This window comes from Coenobita brevimanus, chromosome 46 (assembly GCF_032717465.1).
Source record: "Coenobita brevimanus isolate Jiangsu-jjx chromosome 46, ASM3271746v2, whole genome shotgun sequence".
In the NCBI taxonomy this organism is placed as follows: Eukaryota; Metazoa; Arthropoda; class Malacostraca; order Decapoda; family Coenobitidae; genus Coenobita; species Coenobita brevimanus.
In genome coordinates, this window is record NC_136999.1 from 50,408,830 (window position 1) to 50,428,381 (window position 19,552).

The 19,552-nt window shown below is 40.3% G+C and overlaps 1 protein-coding gene across 1 annotated transcript in view; it reads left to right on the forward strand.

The window, feature by feature from the left end:
- Positions 1-19,552, forward strand: part of LOC145398722 (putative neural-cadherin 2) — a 428,971-nt gene that overhangs the window by 353,414 nt on the left and 56,005 nt on the right. Inside the window, exon 19 of the mRNA XM_080271522.1 lies at positions 15,151-15,413. Within this exon, the coding sequence (XP_080127648.1) occupies positions 15,151-15,413 (263 nt within the window). The remainder of the gene's footprint in view (positions 1-15,150; positions 15,414-19,552) is intronic.

A 19,552-nucleotide genomic window follows, 5' to 3' on the forward strand; every position in this document is an offset into this window, starting at 1 on the left:
TCCCTCTGTCTGTATTTCCTGCTGCCTATGATCTCCAGTCTTTCAAACGCAGTGTGTCCAGGCATCTCGAAATGATCGGATCTTGAATTTGTCTCTCTCTTGTATTTTGTTTTTCTCTTGGAAGGAACAGTAATTGCGGGCTCGTGGCCTTTGGTTCCTTCTTCCTCACATAAAAAAAAAAAAGCCCTCCCAAGAGTGTATAGTAGAATAATAACTATGTAATGGGATGAAAGAACCACCATGGGTAAAGAAATAATGACAAGGAAATTAGATTCAGAAACTGGTACGGTATAACAAGAGAAGGATGGCAAACTTAGAAAAAAAAATTAATACGGTAGTGTCATCCGTATGTGGACCAAAGGTGAAAGGTAGAAAAGATGATAAAAGACGAAATATGGAAACATGAAAATGACAAATGAGATAAAAGAAGGTAAAACAAAAGGAATGGATATCAGAAAACAAGGATAAGTGTTGAGTATGAATGAAACTTCCGTATAATGATGATAACCATCAGTTGATATGTGAGGAAGTAGAAAGGTTGAGGAATACTGGAGACAAATGTATCAAAGAAAAAAAAAATAATATGAATGTTGTAACACAGTAAATACAAAAGTATAAAACATCATGAAATTCCCAGAGTATTATAACCGAAACTAAAGTGACTCCCGGAAGAAGTGTTGATAATCACGGTCCCTATAGGTGAGTCACACCCAACTAAATGTTTATTAAAAGAAAATGCTCTGGCTAAGTTAAAATATGGAAAATCAACAGAGCTGGACGAGTTAAACCCAGAATTTTATAAAGCCCCGCTTAATAGTGAAGATCCGTTGAAAAATTGATGAATTGTTATAACAGAATCTTAAGTCCAAATTCAGGTTTCTGTTTTAAACCCTGGCTTACTGCATAATCCCAGCCTTGTATCTAGTTGGCCGAGCGCCACGGGGCGCCACAGAGCGCTCTCCTAGTAGACAGAATTCCTCGGCGAGCAAGTTTTTTCATCCCACCAGACAAAGAGAGCGAAAGAATGAGGTGGATCGGTCGGCGTGCTCCACTGTTTGTAAACAAAGAAGATGGGGGCCACTTCAATTGTGTACTACAAGTGCTCCAACTGTGGACTTTTTTCACATCTATAAGGAGGTTGAACTTCACCAAATTCATTGTGTTAAGTAATGGAACATTAAAGATTCATTGGGTCTAGTGACTAGTTTATAGGTTTGTTTGTAAAACTGCTATGAGTGTGTTTGTGACGAAGCACCAGTCTCTAAGCGAAGGCAAAGTAGGCTATAAGGCCTCACATCATCACGTATATAAAAATGATTATTAATGTGTTATATTAGAGTTTTATTCACACGAGCATACAAACGTTATCAAATAAACTTCTTCTATCAGTGCTTGAGCATCCTCCTCCACCATCTTGAATGTTTTCGTTGGTCAGCTGATCCATGTCTACTTGGCCGAGCTCTTTTTTGCTCGATCCGCAGCGCACGGTATTGCCCAAGTAGACACAAGGCAGATCACTTAATTATTCAGAACGAGGTTTTGAGCCGTTAAGGCCGGTTTAATCCATCCACAGTTTACACCGCCACGAGGGGATGGATTGGAGGGAGAACGAGGCTGGCAGGTGGCAACATGAATACGAGATTATTCTTTCCATAGGTTTCTACAGATTGAAGAGTTTGTAGAGAGGAGACTATTGGCTGAAATGTGCGATAATGCCCTTAAATAGAACATAAGTACAATCGCCTGCAGTAGTCTCGTTACTCCCTGTCGTCCTTCTCTTCCTCATGTGGCAACGGCGCACTACTCGTGTGGGTAGGAGGCACACAGCAGAGTTTTTTCTTTAGTTTGATGCAATAAATGGACATATTTACATGCGGTTGAAAGATCCAAAGAGGATATAATATGGAATATCTATGAGGGTATGTGATGTTACTTGAAGTACCGTATATATATATATATATATATATATATATATATATATATATATATATATATATATATATATATATATATATATATATATATATATATACAGGGTGGCTGGAAAATATCTCCCTGTTAAGAATTGTTAATAACTTTGATAATTATCGATCGATTGTAGTGAAACAAGTTTTAATGTGGACAGTAGAATGGTAGAACTTGTCTGCAGTGTTGAACTTCCACATAGGCACCAGCGTTGTCCACCAGTTTCTGTAATCGTCTGGGAATAGCCTCGACTGACTTCAGGAGGAACTCAGGTGGTATGTTGGTCAGAACATGCCGAATGCGATCCTCCAGTTGATCCAGAGTTTTTGGTTTGATTGCGGTAAACCTCTTCCTTCGCCCACTCCCAACAGGAAAATGTCACATGGCGTGAGGTCAGGGCTCCTTGCTGGCCATTCATGTGGACCACGGCGACCCAGCAAACGTCCCGGAAATTGGATGTCGAGCCATTCATGAACAGTGCGTGCAAAATGAGGAGGGGCACCATCTTGCATGAAGATGAGGTTGTTGATGTTATCCCAAGTAGACATAGTAGGCCAGACATCATCTTGCAGCATGGTTGGGTAACGATCTGCGTTCATTGTGTCCCGAAGAAGGAATGGGCCCATACCGTGGCTGGATGTCATGCCGCATCACACTGTGACCTTGGGGCGATTTTGCATCTTTGCAACAGTGGCACCAGGATCCTCTCATGCCCAGTAGTGACATTTGTCACGGTTCACAAATCCTCCCTCATGAAACACGGCTTCGTCACTCCAAAGGATGTTGTGAAACAACTGGGGCCAGTCTGCATACCAAGCAAGCATGATCTCCCCATACTCTGTCTGACGATCATAGTCTTCCACCGATTGTTCCTGACAAGAATGCGGCTTCCAAGGACTCCATTGTAACTCCTTCAAAACAGGTTGGACCGTGTGGCAGGATAGGCCACTTTCAGGAAAGGCCTGGCATGTTGACTTTTGGGGACTTGGGACGAACATATCCTGCACCACTTGCACATTTTCCTCCAATCTGGATGTTGAGGGACGACCGCTTCTGCGAGTATCTACCACAGATCCCGTAGTCATCAGATTGGAATGGCAGTTCCTGATGGTCTTGGCATCCACCGAAGCACGAGGTCCGTGAACACCCCGCCACCATCTCTTCACCTATACCACGGACTGCCACACTTCGTAACGGGATGCCAGCTGAGTACATTCACGCAGTGTCAGACGTTGGGTCATTATGGGCTGCTCTTATCACTGTGAGGGGAAAGCAGAAATTAGCAATTAGCAATTAAATTCTACCACTTTAGGGATCACAGTACATTTTGTTTCATGCAAATGCGGTGCTTTTTACAAAAGTTGTAATTTTCAATAGGAAGTTACTTTCCAGCCACCGTGTATATATATATATATATATATATATATATATATATATATATATATATATATATATATATATATATATATACTGCCCTTGAACAGTGGCGCAGCCAGGGGGGGGCCACGGGAGACCGCCCCGCCCCCTCCCCCCCGAAATTTCTGCATGTGTTCGAGAATAGACTGCAATTCTTAAATGTCGAATACGTGTTTAATCCAGGGTGTAATACTCAATATGTCATATATATATTTGGAGAAGTGAAAAAATATGCAATTCTGAGTAAAAAGTCTTGTATACACATATACTTTTTAAGGCATATTTTACTTTAGATGCAAGACAGATATTTGAATTTATGCACAGGGAGCCGTTGGCGCCCGAACGAGTGAGGAGAGGAGGCAGGAGAGGAAGCAAGAAATATGTGCCACTCTGCGAAATTTTAAATTTTTTATGTACTTTATGACACATTTTCTTCAAAACGGGAAACTCCGCTATCAGTAGGTTTATGTAATTAACTAGTTAGGAGTACCTGTGGGCATGTAGGCCTACATGTGGCAGAATTGGCGAGAAAAATAAACTATCCTGGCAACGTTTACCGGCCATCAGCTGAGTGTCACTTGCTCATCAGTCATCACCCGCCTGCGGCACCCTGTCACGGTTGTCAGTCATCAGTCAACTCCCATCAGATCGTGTTGCATCAATGATCAATCCATACAACTTGCTGATTACACTATTTGCACGCTGTACTGTGACAAGAAGTGAAAAGACTTATTCTGTTGGTTTCCCCTGGATCACTTTATTATGAAACAGAAGCAGCCACAGCAGTCAAGTATATTGGACTTCATGAGTTCAAGTTCTAAAAGGTCAGTTTATGTTTAGCAAATGCATTACATTGTACAGGATATTATTACTGCCAGTAATAATAACAAATGATAATGTCATGCCATGCGCTTTGCACAAGTGTAGGTGCACGCAGAAACTGGAAGCCAAGGATTGCTTAAGATCTTCCTTGTGATATATTTCAGGCTTTATCTACCTGTGTCCTGTGTGGCAACCATCACCGAAGTAAACTAATCATCACTGAATTAAGTGAAGTATTTAACAGACGATGGATTTTCATAGACATTAGCAATGATTGTGGCGAGTTGGGACAGTACGGGACACTGAGTGAGTTGGAACAGTGGGGACTTCAATGCCAAATGCCAAGACATTTCCATTTTATTGTGCCCATTCAGTAGCCCTGTCCGAGCTTTACAAATGGTGGTAGTTTGGTTCTATTATCGTTTCAACCCTTAACAGAATTAAGAGTTTTTTATGCATTTTTTCGGTATTTTAGAAAATTCTAAGACACTTCTATGACATTTTTGTCGCAAATTATTTTTATTTCACTCCTGAAGGTTAGGTTAGGTTATCTTCAAGAGTAAAATAAAAATAATTTGCGACAACAGTGTCAGAAGAAAAGTATCTGAGTTTTCTAAAATACCGAAAAAATGGATCAAAAACTCGTAATTCAGTCAGGGGTTGAAACGATAATTTTACCAATAGTTTTCTATAGAACCACGAATAATGCATGAAAAATGTGCAAATATGAAAGAGTAGCATTTTGACCTTTGTCGAATTTCATTTTTGAAAATACACATATTTTGCCAATTTCCTCTCCCGCAGTCACTTTTAGAGCTAAAGGTCTACTTTTGGGTGGGTGAAATCTTCAATTGTTTTAGTTTTTTTTTGTGTGTGTGTGTGTGTGTGTGTGATTGATCCAAAAAATGCAGTTTTACAGCAGAGCAGTGCAGAAGGAATAATAGACTATTGTCCCGACTCGTCCTTTTTTATTTTATACCCAGGGTGAGTTGGGACAACAATTTCATTGATTTTCTTAAGGAAAAACCTTCTTTTCATGCATTATACACTACTATGTTTTATAGTTTGCTGTATTTATGGTGGTTTTGGGTGTCAACAAGTAGATATTTCTCATTTCCAGGCTGCATGTATGCCCTAAAGAGAGAAAATATTGTGATGTGGATTATGGCAAAAAAACATGTATTAATGTAGTGTTAAAAGTAGGGAAAAAGAGTTGTACAGTGAAATTTTTGGAAAGGAGAGGAACTGAGAAAGGCAACTGGCCAGTTTGTGATGATATTCTGTTTACTGATGATTGTCGGCAGTATATCATTGGTGGACCTGTCTTATTAGCAGGAACTGTACCTTTTATGATGCAAGAGGTGAACACGGCGTTTCGTGATTATAAAAAGCATATTTCTCTAAAAATTTTCAGCATAAATAGCTACAGGCAACTTAGTGGAACTCTTAACTATGGAATATGTATAGTGCAGTGCGTCCTTAAGTGCGAGGCTTGGGGGGGGGGTGCTAGGCTTATGATGGAGTTGTGAGGTAGGATGGGATTCGAGTGCATTGGTGTTGTGATGAGGAGGGGTAGATTGAGATGATTTGGGTATGTGGAGAGGATGGTGGACGATAATGGGGTGCAGAAAGTGATTAGTCATTGTGCCCCCCCCCCCCCAATTATATTTCTGGTTGCGCCCCTGCCATCCGCTATTCATTCTTTCCTCTATTCTGCTTTATCTGTTTCTTCCATGACCCAGTGTTCCTAGAATCCTCAGAATTATCCTAAAAAACAACGTTTTTTCTTTTCAGCATCTTCATTTTTAGACTTCTGTTCGCTGATTTCCACCTCCTCGCTTCCATACATTTTATGTGATAACATAATAGCTTGATATATAGTGAATGAGTAGGAGTGTAGTGAATGAGTAGGACGAGAAGATAAATAGGTTAATTGATATAAAACTGTTGCCTGGACAAAACACAGCTAAATTAAAAGAGCTGAGGGTAATTTTGATCCAGATTAAATTCTTTCCCTTCCACTTCATCCCCACCCCACACACGTTTGACCAAATCGAATCAGGCAATCACGAGATAGCGTCACAGCCTGAACTTTGACCTTGAACTTTGACCTCGACCTTTGACCTTGAAATCTGACCTTGACCTTTGACAACATTTGATGTGCGCCAAAATCAAATTACTTCTTTCCAGACTAACACGCAGTATATGTGCCAATTTTGGGCTGTACTATAAAAACTAAACGCCGGTATTGCCGAATGTGAGCGTATGATGTTCCTATGTTTCGTACTAGAAATAAATTTGCTGTTCATGCCAGACGTTCGTCTGCTGCTTGTGGCGTAAAATAGTATTGGAATGTGACAGGAGGATAAACGCCACAAGAGACCCCCCCCTTTCGTGTAATAAACTTATATGTTCATCAGTACGATAGCCGGTTTTACAAGTTTTAAACAGTGAATAATTCAGGAATAAAATTTTCCTTAGCAGGCTAAAATATATGAGAAATACAAGGCTGTTCATAAAATTTTACAAGACTAGGATAAACTTTTCCGCAACGAATACGAGTAAACAAAAACTTCCATGATGGCGACTTCTCGAGTAATACTGGAGTTAGAAGAATAAATTGTGCTTCATGGTTTATTTCTGACTACCTGTGTACTTTCTCAATTGATTTTCTAAACGGCAACTGTTTGAAAGTTTGTGTGCTAGCTTGTTCAGTGCTGCAGTAACGACGTTTGAGGGCAAGCCAGTAAGCTGCCTCTAACCAACATTCTTGTGTGACAATCTTGCCCGTGAAAAATCATGAAATAAATGACGAATATGAAAAGTGTATATAGAATATTATATTCCATGGCAGACATTACAGATAGAGTTGGGTCTGTGTTGGTAATTGGTTAGTTAGGTTTATTTTTCACTAGTGTTCTCATACAGCTACAGAAATATGTAAAATAAAAAAAAATCCAGTACCAACAAGTATGTGCAGTCACTTAAGTCATTTATTGAAAAATGTAATTCGGTTTTGCACCCAAATAAATTGATATGCTGATGTAGTTAAGATGGTTAGGTATGATTACCAGATATGAGTGAATTGCTTGATTGGGATGCTGGCTGAAATATTTACCTGTTTCAATCAAGCACTCAGCTTTGAACATAAGTGTGTTGGCTTTAAAGCAAAATTTGTTAGTAAATGCATTTTATTTCATGAGATTTACAGAAAAGAAAGAAAAAAAAAAAGTCCTGAGGCATTCAATCCCAAGAGCTTTTCTTCCTTGTAAATAGCTACAGGCCTAAGGAAATGGTCTGTACCATGCATATATAAAATAAAAAATAGTTAATTAGAAAGAAATAAGTTATTGTAATGGGGGAGTAGGTGGATGTAGGAAAGGCATGGAATATTGGTCAAGGTGGAAGGGTTATAGAAAAGCATGAAAGGTCCAGTTAAGCAATGCCTGACAAACAGGAAGTAATGAGGTAAATGTTTAGTGAAGGAGACAAACATCAAGCACATGACCAGTTTAGGAGAAAGCTAGGAAAACAGAACAGTAAACAGTCTGAAAATGTATAAAACAGAACGGCATGAAAGTACTATAGAAGTGGAATGATTTCTGGGAAAAGAGGAAAGCATATGTAGCAGGCTGGGAAAGAAAAAGGAATGCTGTACCATGTAACTTAGGAAATTATTGCATACTTCTTGAAGAGAAAGGTAATAAAGAATGAATACCAGAGTATTATAATTACTGAGCTAAACTGGAAATTTACAAGCAATACATGAAACAAGGAAGGTGACAATAATGTTTGGAAAAAAAATACCGCTACGTATATAGAAAAAGAAGAACAACTGTTACAGTACACACATCTATATTTTCCAATATGGCCGGCTGGTCATGGCTGAATGCAAGGTGTGTATAAGGAGAGGTGTCTTCATCCCCACTGAGCTCTGTAGTAACACATTTTGAAAATGACTTTTTTCCTAAGGACCTTTTAAGGCTTGTTGTAGACTAAACACTTCGTTATAAAAAATAAAGAGAGGGAATTTTTTACTTACTCCTGATGCTTATATTGACGCCAAATAAATAATAACAATAATTCTCTATATAATAGTATGTGGCAGTCCTATTTATGTTCTGATTGGCTAACTAGTATTACGTCACTAGCCCTGCCCCCATACAGCACATCACTTGTTGGGAAGGCGGTTTGTTTGTGTTAGTCTACATTTGTAGCAATTTTGTGTTGTTGCTACATGCAAAGTTAATTCGAGAAAGAGAAGGAAGTTTGTATCTCTTCATGTATTTCCGCGAAACCGACACGAGGTACAGTATTACGAAACTGGCTATAGATGCCTGGAAAAGAAAAGATCTATCGCACGTCAAGCTGGTAAAACCATGGCATATCATTTGCTCTATGCATATTTCACCCAAGTGTTTTAACTTTCGTCTGTCATATGACAATGTCAAGTTTTCTTTAAAGTAAAGTTTGTGCCCTGCTGTAAATCTGCCAAGACTAGGAAGAAACATTCGCAATCCTGTTTCGTATGAAGATCACATAGAGTATTTTACCAGTGCCGACGTTTTGCTTTCAGAACATTAGATTTTTATTGGAAATAAAAGATTTAAACTTTCGCTACCTTTTCAATTATCCATTGACACTATGATAATACTTCCGTTGTGTTGGTGCTGCAATGAATGTAACTAAAGGTGAATGTAGGGAAGAGTAAAGTGATAGTCTTTGAGAGAGGTGAAGTCAGTGAATGTACAGCGAGGTTGGATGGTGAGGAATTGGAAAATGTGAGTACGTTTAAGTACTTGGGTAGTGTGATGAGTAAGGATGGAGGTTTGGAGGGTGAAGTGCTTGAAAGAGTACAGCAGGGAAGAAAGGTTGCTGGTTCTTTGAAAGCAGTGATAAGAAACAGGGAAGTGAGCATGGAAGTGAAAAAGTTACTACATGACAGTATTGTGATACCAACTCTAACGTACGGAAGTGAAGCTTGGACGTTGTTGGAAGGACACAAGTCAAGAGTGAGAGCAGTGGAAATGAGTTATTTAAGAGGAGCCTGTGGAGTCACATGGAGAGACAGGCTGACGAATGAGGATATAAAGGAGCGTTGTGGTGTTGATGTGGATGTGATAGGAAGCGTTATGAGGAACACACTGAGGTGGTTTGGCCATGTGGAGAGGATGGAGGGTGAAAGACTGACGAAGAGAGTGTATGTGAGTGAGGTGGAGGGGGAAAGAGGATGAGATGGAGAGATGGGGTGGAGAGGTATATGAGAGAGGGGGGTGTGAGTTGGGAGCAGGGGAGTGAAATGGCGGGGGACAGGGCGACTTGGAGGCGATTTGTTTGTGGCCACCCCAAACGGGATTGAGGCGTCTGGCAATAGATAGATAGATAGTTTCAACATTACTTGATCTCTAGATTTTGTTGTCATAGTTGTGGATGTGCAGTGTTTTCATCAGACTATTGTTTTCAATGCACAGAATGGGCTACTGAATATACAGATTGTCTTGCGAGTTTTGTCATTAATGTATGAAATAGATTACGTATATATGGAATATTGCATTAGTCTGCCAATATATTTAAGTTTTCTTTGTTTACGTGACACAATTTTCTATGAATAACAACACCAAACAATTGTGTATACCTATTGCAAAAAACATACGGGTATGTTAATGGAACTTTTTTTTCTTTTTTTTTTGGCTTAGAATGTCTTGAATAATCATCACCAGTTGCTAATGTCAAACTCGCTGGACACCCTGTTCAGATACACGGATTTGCTACTGTGTTATTATTTGGTTCTGTCGTTTAAATTCTTATAAAATCAAGGTCCTTATCAGTAATGCCTTAGCTTATGCCTTCCTTATCGCAAAGTTTGACAAGATAAAGTCTTTCAGATTAAGCTTCGTATTTATTACAGTAAGGCATGAAGGAGTGAGGAGTAGTTAGGACTTTTTTTCCCCGCTTAGCTTCGGTTGGTTTTATTTCTAAGCTTACCAGGTTACTGCAGGTTCCTAAACTGGGTATTGTCTTTGCTATTATATAACTGCAGTATCACTTTTATGCCAGGTTTTTCCCCCAGGAAGCTACCATTAATTTGTATATCTGCGTGTAAGGATAGGCTGTGGTAAGGGGGCGTGGCCAGGGCGGGCTTGTATAAAAGTTGCCAACTACTCAATTTCCTTGAGCCCCACATGCACTCACCTGATCTTAATACGCACCTTGGCTGAATGGTAGGTGTGGAAGGAAACTGTTAAAAAAGAATGGAGGAGTGTTAATGCATCCCTCTTGTGTTGGCGCTGCAATGAATGTAACCATTCAACTAGCTTTGTATAGATGTAAAGCAGTCTCCATGCCAAAAATAATGCTCCAGTAACTCTGTATTTACATCTTGCAATACAAATTTAGGAACACATGATACAGGCTACTGCTGCATGAGTAGAGGTGCACATAATCTGGATAAGCTGCTGCATAATTCATGACTGGTGAGATGGCCTGAAACATAACCTTGAAATCTATGAAGTATGCAATGATACATCCACTTTGCTCATAAAAATTCCAATTTGAATAATCTCAATAACATTTTCATGCAGATAACTGCAAAAGGAGGATAAATCATGATTCATTCTTAGCCAATACACTATAGATCTTGCTTGTCAGTGCATCCTCTTTATCAGTTCTACCATTTGTTACCTATTCTAGCGTATATATACTTATTTCCTACATATAAATATCAGTTTAGAATGGGTCAGCGAAGTGTCTGGTTAATTAAACTGAAGAAAGATTCAAATTTCGAATGCTGTTGGCGCTAATGCAGCGCATTCGGGCCCAGTGAAGCGATTGTCGTGGCATTCAAACGCCAGAACTGAGTTTCGCCAAGACGGACGATCCAGATTTTTTACAGTACGGCTGACTGACGCTCAGGAACGTCTGACGACTGAACGTCGCCTTTGGACCGCCTGAACTCTTGTTTTTTATAGTACGACCCTTTGACTCATGTCGAAGGTAAGTGATTAAGCTGAATTAGTAAATGAATTAAATGAATGAGAGCAGTGAATGAATAATATAGTGTAATGAAGGAGTAAGTTAGTGAGTGTAGTGAATGAGTAAATTACTGTAGTGAATAAGAGTTGTGAATGAGTAAGTTAGTGTAGTGAATGGGCAAGGTAGCGTAGTGAATGGGTAAGTTACCGAGTGTAGCGAATGAGTAAGATTGTAGAGAATGAGTAAGTTAGTGTAGTGAATGAGTAAGTCAGTGTAGTGAATGAGTAACTTAATGTAGTGAATGAGTAAGTCAGTGAGTGTAGTGAATAAGAAAGTGATGAATGATTAAGTTAGTGTAGGAATGAGTAAGATTGTAGTGAATAAGTGAGTGTAGTGAATGAGGAGGTTAGTGTAGTAAGTTGGTGTAGTGACTAACTTAGCTAGTGTAGAGAACAAGTGAGTCGGTGAAGTGAATAAGATGAGTAAGATTGGTGAGATGAGTCAAGTGAAGTGAATGAGATGAGTCAGCTGAGTGGGATGAGTCAAATGATTAAGAGGAGTAAGCTGAGTGAGATAGGTCGAGAAGTGAATAAGATGAGTGAGATGAGCCAGGTGAATAAGATGAGTAAGCTGAATGAGATGAGCCAAGTGAAATGATTGAGATGAGTAAGCTGAGTGAGATGAGTCAAATGAAGTGAATGAGATGATTAAGCTGAGTGAGATGAGCCAAATGAAGTGAATGAAATGAGTAAGCTGAGTGAGATGAGCCAAGTGAAGTGAATAAGATGAGTAAGCTGAGTGAGATGAGCCAAGAGAAGTGAATAAGATAAGTAAGCCGAGTGAGATGAGCCAAGTGCAATGAATAAGATGAGTACCGGTAAGCTGAGTGAGATGAGCCAAGTGCAGTGAATAAGATGAGTAAGCTGAGTGAGATGAGTCAAGGAAACAAACAGGAAGTGAATAAGCTGAGAATGAGCTGATAAGAAAAGAACGGAAATGAAATCAAGTGAGCCAAAGTGAGATGAGGAGGAAATGAAGTGCCAGGTAAAGTGAGTCAGAGTGAGATGAGTAAGAAGCTGAGTGAGTGAGGGAGCTTTCATGGTGGGGTTGGGTCGGGTCGGGTCGGGGTCCACAGTCGAAAGGGTGACGAATATTTCACAATTCTTGCCCCAAATTGAATTTTTGTCACCATTTGGAGCTGTTGACACGCCTGAGTGAGAAGGCGTGTGTGTGTGTGTGTGTGTGTGTGTGTGTGTGTGTGTGAGGGGGGAAGGGGGAGGGAGGGAGGGAAGGAGGAAGAGACAGAAGGGGGGGGGAGAGACAAAGATGGAGAAGGTTGCTTTGAAATGCAGCAGTCACGAGAGAGAGAGAGAGGTAAGGTGATGGTAGTGGCTTTAAAATGTAGCAGTTTTGTGTGTGTGTGTGTGTGTGTGTCTAATGTAAACAATCTCGTATTCTTTTTTACAGCGTTTGCAAGTGTGTCATTTCCATCTTAATTCAGTTTCCATGATTATGCTGGGATTGCCCAGGTACTGAATAATTGGACGGTAAACACGAAAGTAAGAACGATCAATATAACGCCGGGTGAGATGCGATGAGAGAGAGAGAGAGAGTGAGAGTGATTGGCGGATAGATGGATGGACAAGTAGATAGACAGATAGGTAGGTAGTTAGACAGGGATGGGAGGAGGATAGATAGATATACAGATTTAGAAAGAGATATTAATTATGTACCCTTGTGTTACATTCTTTAAAATAGTTCACATAAAATCGGGCCAGAATGAACAAGCAAAAAATATTAATGAATACCTATGAATACACATTTAATTAACACCACACAAGTATAAAAAGGTGAAAAGGAAGGGAAGATATGAAAAGTCTGTAATACATTCACTGTTACACATTTATTCACTCATACATTAACTGTTCCATTCACTCGTCATTCAAAGTTTCGAAAACCTTGGTCGTGTTCTCGTCACTAAAGGAGATTTCATGGTTTCTTCCCTTCCTGTTGACATATTACACCTAAATATTCTCTCCCATGTTGTTTATATTATTTACATTGACGTGGTAACAATTTTCTATCTGTAGTGGCATTTATCTATTTGTATCTATAGTCAGACGCCTTAATTCTGGAAAGGTGGCCACACACGAATCTCGTACATGTCACACTGTCCCCCGCCATCACACTGCCGTCTCTCCGGCTCATACCACCTTCACTCATTTACCTCTCCACCTCAGCCTTCCTCCTCATCCTCGGTCTCCCTCTGCCCCTCATCCCTTCCATCTCACATACACTCTCCTAGACAATCTCCCATTTTACATTCTCTCCACATAGCCATATCTTTTCAAGGTACTTCTAATTCCTTTCCAGCACATCCACATCAACACCAAGGCGCTCATTAATTTCTCATTTGTCTGTCTGTCTCTCCACGCAACATGGGATACTAAGGTATTAGACGTAATTTTCGTTAAGGAAGTTGTTTCGAAATCTGATCCAGGTGGCATTGGGCACACTGTCTAGCTTCATCTTATTGTCATCATTCCTGGGTGACTTAATTCTACATGCATGCATTTCTAGCCTGAACACTCATTTATACCTTTACTTCAGCCACAATCAGGGCTTCCCCTCATCTGCCCTTCTCGTGCACACCCACACCTGGTGGATGTTTGTATACGTAGCCTATATATATATATATATATATATATATATATATATATATATATATATATATATATATTTATATAAAGAGAATGAATGGAGGAAGGAAAAACAAAGGAAATAAAAAAAGTCCATGTGCCCAGAGGCATCCTTCATTCATAAAATATTTATATCAACTGGATTTAAATGAAAATGGAGTAAATGTTTGTGGGAAGCAACTCCCAGGAAGTGAATTCCAGAAAGTAGTAGTTCTGGGGATAAATGAATCTTGATAAGCAGAGGTGTAATGAACTTCACTCCAGTCGATGACATTCAGTTTTGAACAGTTGCCTTCACTACCTGAGCACACTGTTGAGCTGAATAAAATATTCCGGTAATATTAGCGGTAAAATCATTTGTTCCTCTAATGACCCTCACTCATTCTTCCAATTCTGGTGCAGTTCCATCCAATAGTTTTATTTTGTTTTTTCATTATGCTGCTAACGGACAGAGAGAGACAAACCGAGCTAAAAATGTCACTGGGCATTATTCGGTCAGTATAATATCCCTTTGCTTTATATTTGCTTTGTTCTTTTTGCGATAATGGGTAACAGGTGTATTATCTATATGAGTGAAATAAAATACCTTATTCTTTGTGTATATACTGTGCTAGTGTTTTCTATTTATCTATATTGCCAGACGCCTTAATCCTATAAGGGGTGGCCACAAACAAATCGCCTCCATATCGCCTTGTCCCCTGCCATTTCATTGTCCTGCTCCCAGCTTTCACCCTCCTCTCTCATATACCTCTCCACTCCATCCCTGCATCGCATCCTCGGCATCCTCCTCCCTCTCCCCCCTTCCACCTCACTCACACTCCTCGTCAGTCTCTCACTCTCCATCCTCTCCACATGTGGTAGGTGGGGGCGCCCTTCATCCACCCACTTAATGTAGTGGTACTCTGTTTTTAGGGTAGCTCTAAATTGAGTGGCAAGCCATATGATTTCCTGTAAACCAGGAAAACATTTACAACGCTGGGTGGTAACCTTATAACCAACCAACACGTGTTCCCTACGTGTCAACAAGTGGGTTGGCGGAGGGTTAGTGCCCCTCCCTGCAAAACAACTAACTAAAAATACGAACAAGTTAGTGTTTTATTGGTGTGAAATGGACATAAGATGAATATGATTTATTTACATTCTTTTCTAACCAGGCGTTCCCTGTTGGACTGCATCCTTCCCACTCCATTGGATGATGATGATGATGATTATGATGATGACGGTGGTGGTGGTGGTAATGAGGATGTAAATGACGAGTATTTTTCCTTTTTACCAGGCAGGAGCAGCGGTGGGCGTGGAGGTGGTTGGCGTAGGTGGTGATGCTTGCAGTGATGACCGTGGTGGTGATGATGTCTACACCCTCGTTGACGTGGGCTCCGTAGCGATGGTGGGGCCCAAGCCAAGGTGTGGGTGTGGTGGAGGGGGTGATGCAGCTCCACACACCTGCACATCACGCCACACCTGCATCTCACAGCACACCTGCACCCCACACACCTGCCTCAACGGGGGACGATGCCTTCACACACACTCCGGGCCAAGGTTAGACACTGAGCAGAGACACACCTTGGTATGCTCAAATGTAAGCCTTTCAGATCGAGGATGTGAACTTTGTAATATACTTGCTTACTCCAGACGATTTTATTCAGTTTAGGAGAGACATGCGTAGCTGGTTACTGTTGCCTCCATTAACCCCTTCACTACCAGGGTGTTCTAAGCTGAATAAAATCGGTTAGTCGTAACAAGAATACCAATGACATACTCAGGCCGAAGGGGTTAACTATACTCGGTTCCACGGAGTCTGACGCACTGATTTTGCCAGCCGAGGACAGGTGGATCTGGTAACACTGCGCGACGTACTCGGGCGGTGATTGGTGGATTTTCGTTGTGTTTGAACGTGCTCAAAGTGACTTTGTATTTCAACCAAGGCCTCATTGATTTGTAAGATACCGTATTATACAGATACAAATTAAAACAACGATATCTTTAATGATAAATATGTGCCTTTTAAATTACTAGAGATAAACCTGAATGACAATGATAACAAAAAGTAAGTAAAGTCGTGACTGGACGCAAGCGGACGTCAGCGACTGATTTAAATTCATTTCATTATGTTTGATTTCGTTTATACTGCACGCGGTTTTGTTATAGCAGCATATTTCAACTATTATTTTCTCATGGAGTTTGCTTTTATCTTATTTTCCTTTTTTCCATCATTAACAAAAATTCGGTTCATTCTATAATGATGTAATCCATTACTTTCCCGGCTCTTTGTCGAGGGGGCAGAGATACATGCTTGAGGATGCACTGTGACCAGGGATAGGGTGTCCGTCTGTATGTCTGTCTCATGATACAATAATGTTAGGGAAAATCAAACACCAAACTTATTCATGTAAGAAATAATTCTACTGAATCTGATTATGAATACAAACAAATGCAGATTTTTAAAGCTACTGTTACCTATGAAGGTAATGAAAATATGTGTGTACACTATGTGTATTAAGAATAGCATGTATTGGCCCCAGTGAGGTGTGTGTGTGTGTGTGTGTGTGTGCTTACACAAATCATAATTATTAGAAGCTAAGCTAAGCATATCTAGGGTCAGGTTGTATAATAGCAAATGAGGTAATGAAGGGCATAGTGCAGACTGTAGACTGTGACACTGTAGTAGTGGTGGGAAAAACATCCGTGCCTTCACAGGACCTCGGAACCACCTTGCTATGAACGTCTGAATTCCCGCCACAGTCGCTGACTTGTCCACATGCGTCCAGTCACGACTTTACTTACTTTTTGTTATCACTGTCGTTCAGGTTTATCTCTAGTAATTTAAAAGGCACATATTTATCATTAAAGATATCGTTGTTTTAATTTGTATCTGTATAATCCGGTATCTTACAAATCAATGAGGCCTTGGTTGAAATACAAAGTCACTTTGAGCACGTTCAAACACAACGAAAATCCACCAATCACCGCCCGAGTACGTCGCGCAGTGTTACCAGATCCACCTGTCCTCGGCTGGCAAAATCAGTGCGTCAGACTCCGTGGAACCGAGTATAGTTTTCATGACAAGCCTACCTTACATGACCTAACCTAATCTAACCTTGCATCACATAGCTTGGCCTTATCTTTCCTAGCATTTCCTAACACAACCTACCCCAATCTCAATTTGCCTTGTCTCCTTGTCTGTAACCTCTTCAGCCCGGGGACATACAGTAATGCATTCACTTTTACTTGACACAGATTTTCATCGTTTTGCAGCGTTTTTACATAGCTCAGTGCCACAAAAAACAATACTGTGGTTATACACCATTTTTTTTTTTTTTTTTTTTCGTAACAAGGCACACCAAGATTTTTTTTTTTTTTTTTTGGGTGCACCTACCTCTTTTTGACAAAGGTAAAATTTATGGACATTATTTTTCACTTTCTGATTATTTTTTTATTTCTCGCTCTCACTCTTCAGTTTAAATTTCCTGGTGAGTGAATGTATTACCGATTTTTATTATAAGAAATGAGATGGTAATCTAGTTGTGTGAGGCACCAGTTACGGTGAACGTTGTGTCCTGTTCACAATAGTTGAAATCCCCGAGAGGTGACTGGAGTTTCTTCGGTCATCACAAAGGGCATAACCCAGTCACCTACTCTTTGATGTTCTAGATTATGGTAGTCAAGCTTTGGGCCCCTACATCACTTAATGTAATACTAGACTGAATGTTACTGCTGTTTGTATTGCAAGAGCCCACTGTTGGCCGGACCATGCATTTATATTCCTCCAGGTCAGTGTACTCCTGTTGCGATGTAATTCTGTGTGGGGCAAATGTTTACCAGGTGTAATCATGAAATTGGGATCAGATGGCCACAATTTCTCAGAAAGGGTCATATGAGATAACTTAGCTAAATTTTGTGTCATAACTCATATTACTGTACTTTCATATTTTGTGGCCACATCAGGCGTAATAAGCACAACTAAAAATGATGAAAACTCCAGTGTCAGACTAGAATGCTCCTTTATTGATTTTAAGCAGTACTATTCATTCCAAAACAGCTTTTCCTTTGAGAAATGGTTATTGAAGACAGCAGTTCAACCACGTTAACCCGCGGCGTCCCGTCGACGTTCTTTTACGTCCACACGTTTTGTCACTGCCAATCCCATTGACGTACATAAACGCGAAAAAAATGCAAGGTCCCTAATTTGCACAATTTTCAATTTTCGCGAGTCATTTTTGGTACGTATACACGTGACACCTTCCTCAACAAGATGCCAGGCAGAGACAATGCCTTACCCAGCATGACCTCCTCCCCCCCCCTGCATGCCATTGTCTCAGCAATTCACCTGTTATCAGTGACCTGGCCAGTATAGCCATGTCATGCCACGGTACGAAATTCAGGGCCAGAGTGATTCCCCAATCAATGACAATGTGGAGAACAAACTTTACATAGCATTAGAGGAAGAAACAGTTAGAAATGATGATCAGGTAATGTGGCAAAAAAAGGTCAGGTATTAGTGAGTGAAACAATGCTTATAATGCCTATATTACTGCTTGAAAACCAATATACTCTTGTACTACATATAAATTCGTAACAGTAAATAAATAAATACCGTTTATGAGTGGTGTGAAATAGTTATCCTCCCATAGAACTCGTTTTCTTTGGTGCCAGCCTGATAGAAAACCCAGTAAGGTCAGGAGGCTCTCCCACCTGTAATGAGTATTTTAAACCTCAGGTGAGCGATTTCTCTATGAATTTTCGATGTTTCTCACCAAAAGCGAAGGTTTGAGCCAAAAAAAATTTTTCCTAAAATTGTTGGGATTGGGAGGAGTCAGCGGTGGAAAAGTGGTCGGAATGGGGCGGGTTAAACTGGACACTGAACTCTGATATGATGCAGACTTCACAAATTTAGCATAAGTACCCTCTGGCATGAACAAGAGGCACAACTAACCTTTATCATGCACTGCAAAATGTCTGTAACTCTTGAATAAATGTAATATAGATGTAGATTAGGAATATATATATGGTCTATAAATAAATCTGTGCACGCATAATATGGCCGGAAACAGACACTGACACTTACCTACTGTATATTATAACCAAGGAGGCCCCCACAACATTTATTTGCTTTTCATTTTTTCGTCATTCTTTTCACTGTTTTTCAGAGATGTGACCAATTGCGATGTGTCAAAATACCATTGCATTGTACACTCACTGACATGCCAGAAGTGAGGGCAGAACATGGAAAATGACTATAACAAAAGGAAACTTATGTCCTGGAAGACGGCATCACAAGAACACCCACTGGCATGTTAATCTTTCAATGTTATTTAATGTATATTTTTAAGTTACCAAAAATAGGAATATTGAACATTTTTTTTTAAAAGCTTTACGGGTATTTTCTTCTGTCTCCGGGTGTTCTGGACCAACTTAACCATGAAAGGGATTTAATCTCCGAGCTAGGCAACTATGGCCATATAGCCCCGCTAGATTACAGGAGCGCGTTACCACTCCCGGCACGGCAGTCCCGGGCGAGGTTCGAACTCGCAATCCCCCGATCATGACTCCGATGCTTTACCAGTGAGCCACCGTGCCCCGAGTTAGCCATGAAGAAATGTGTGAATTTGCTGACCAGGGGCGGCCAAATTATATAACAGCCTCCGATCAGCAGTAGTTAAGAAAATGTCATCTTGCTT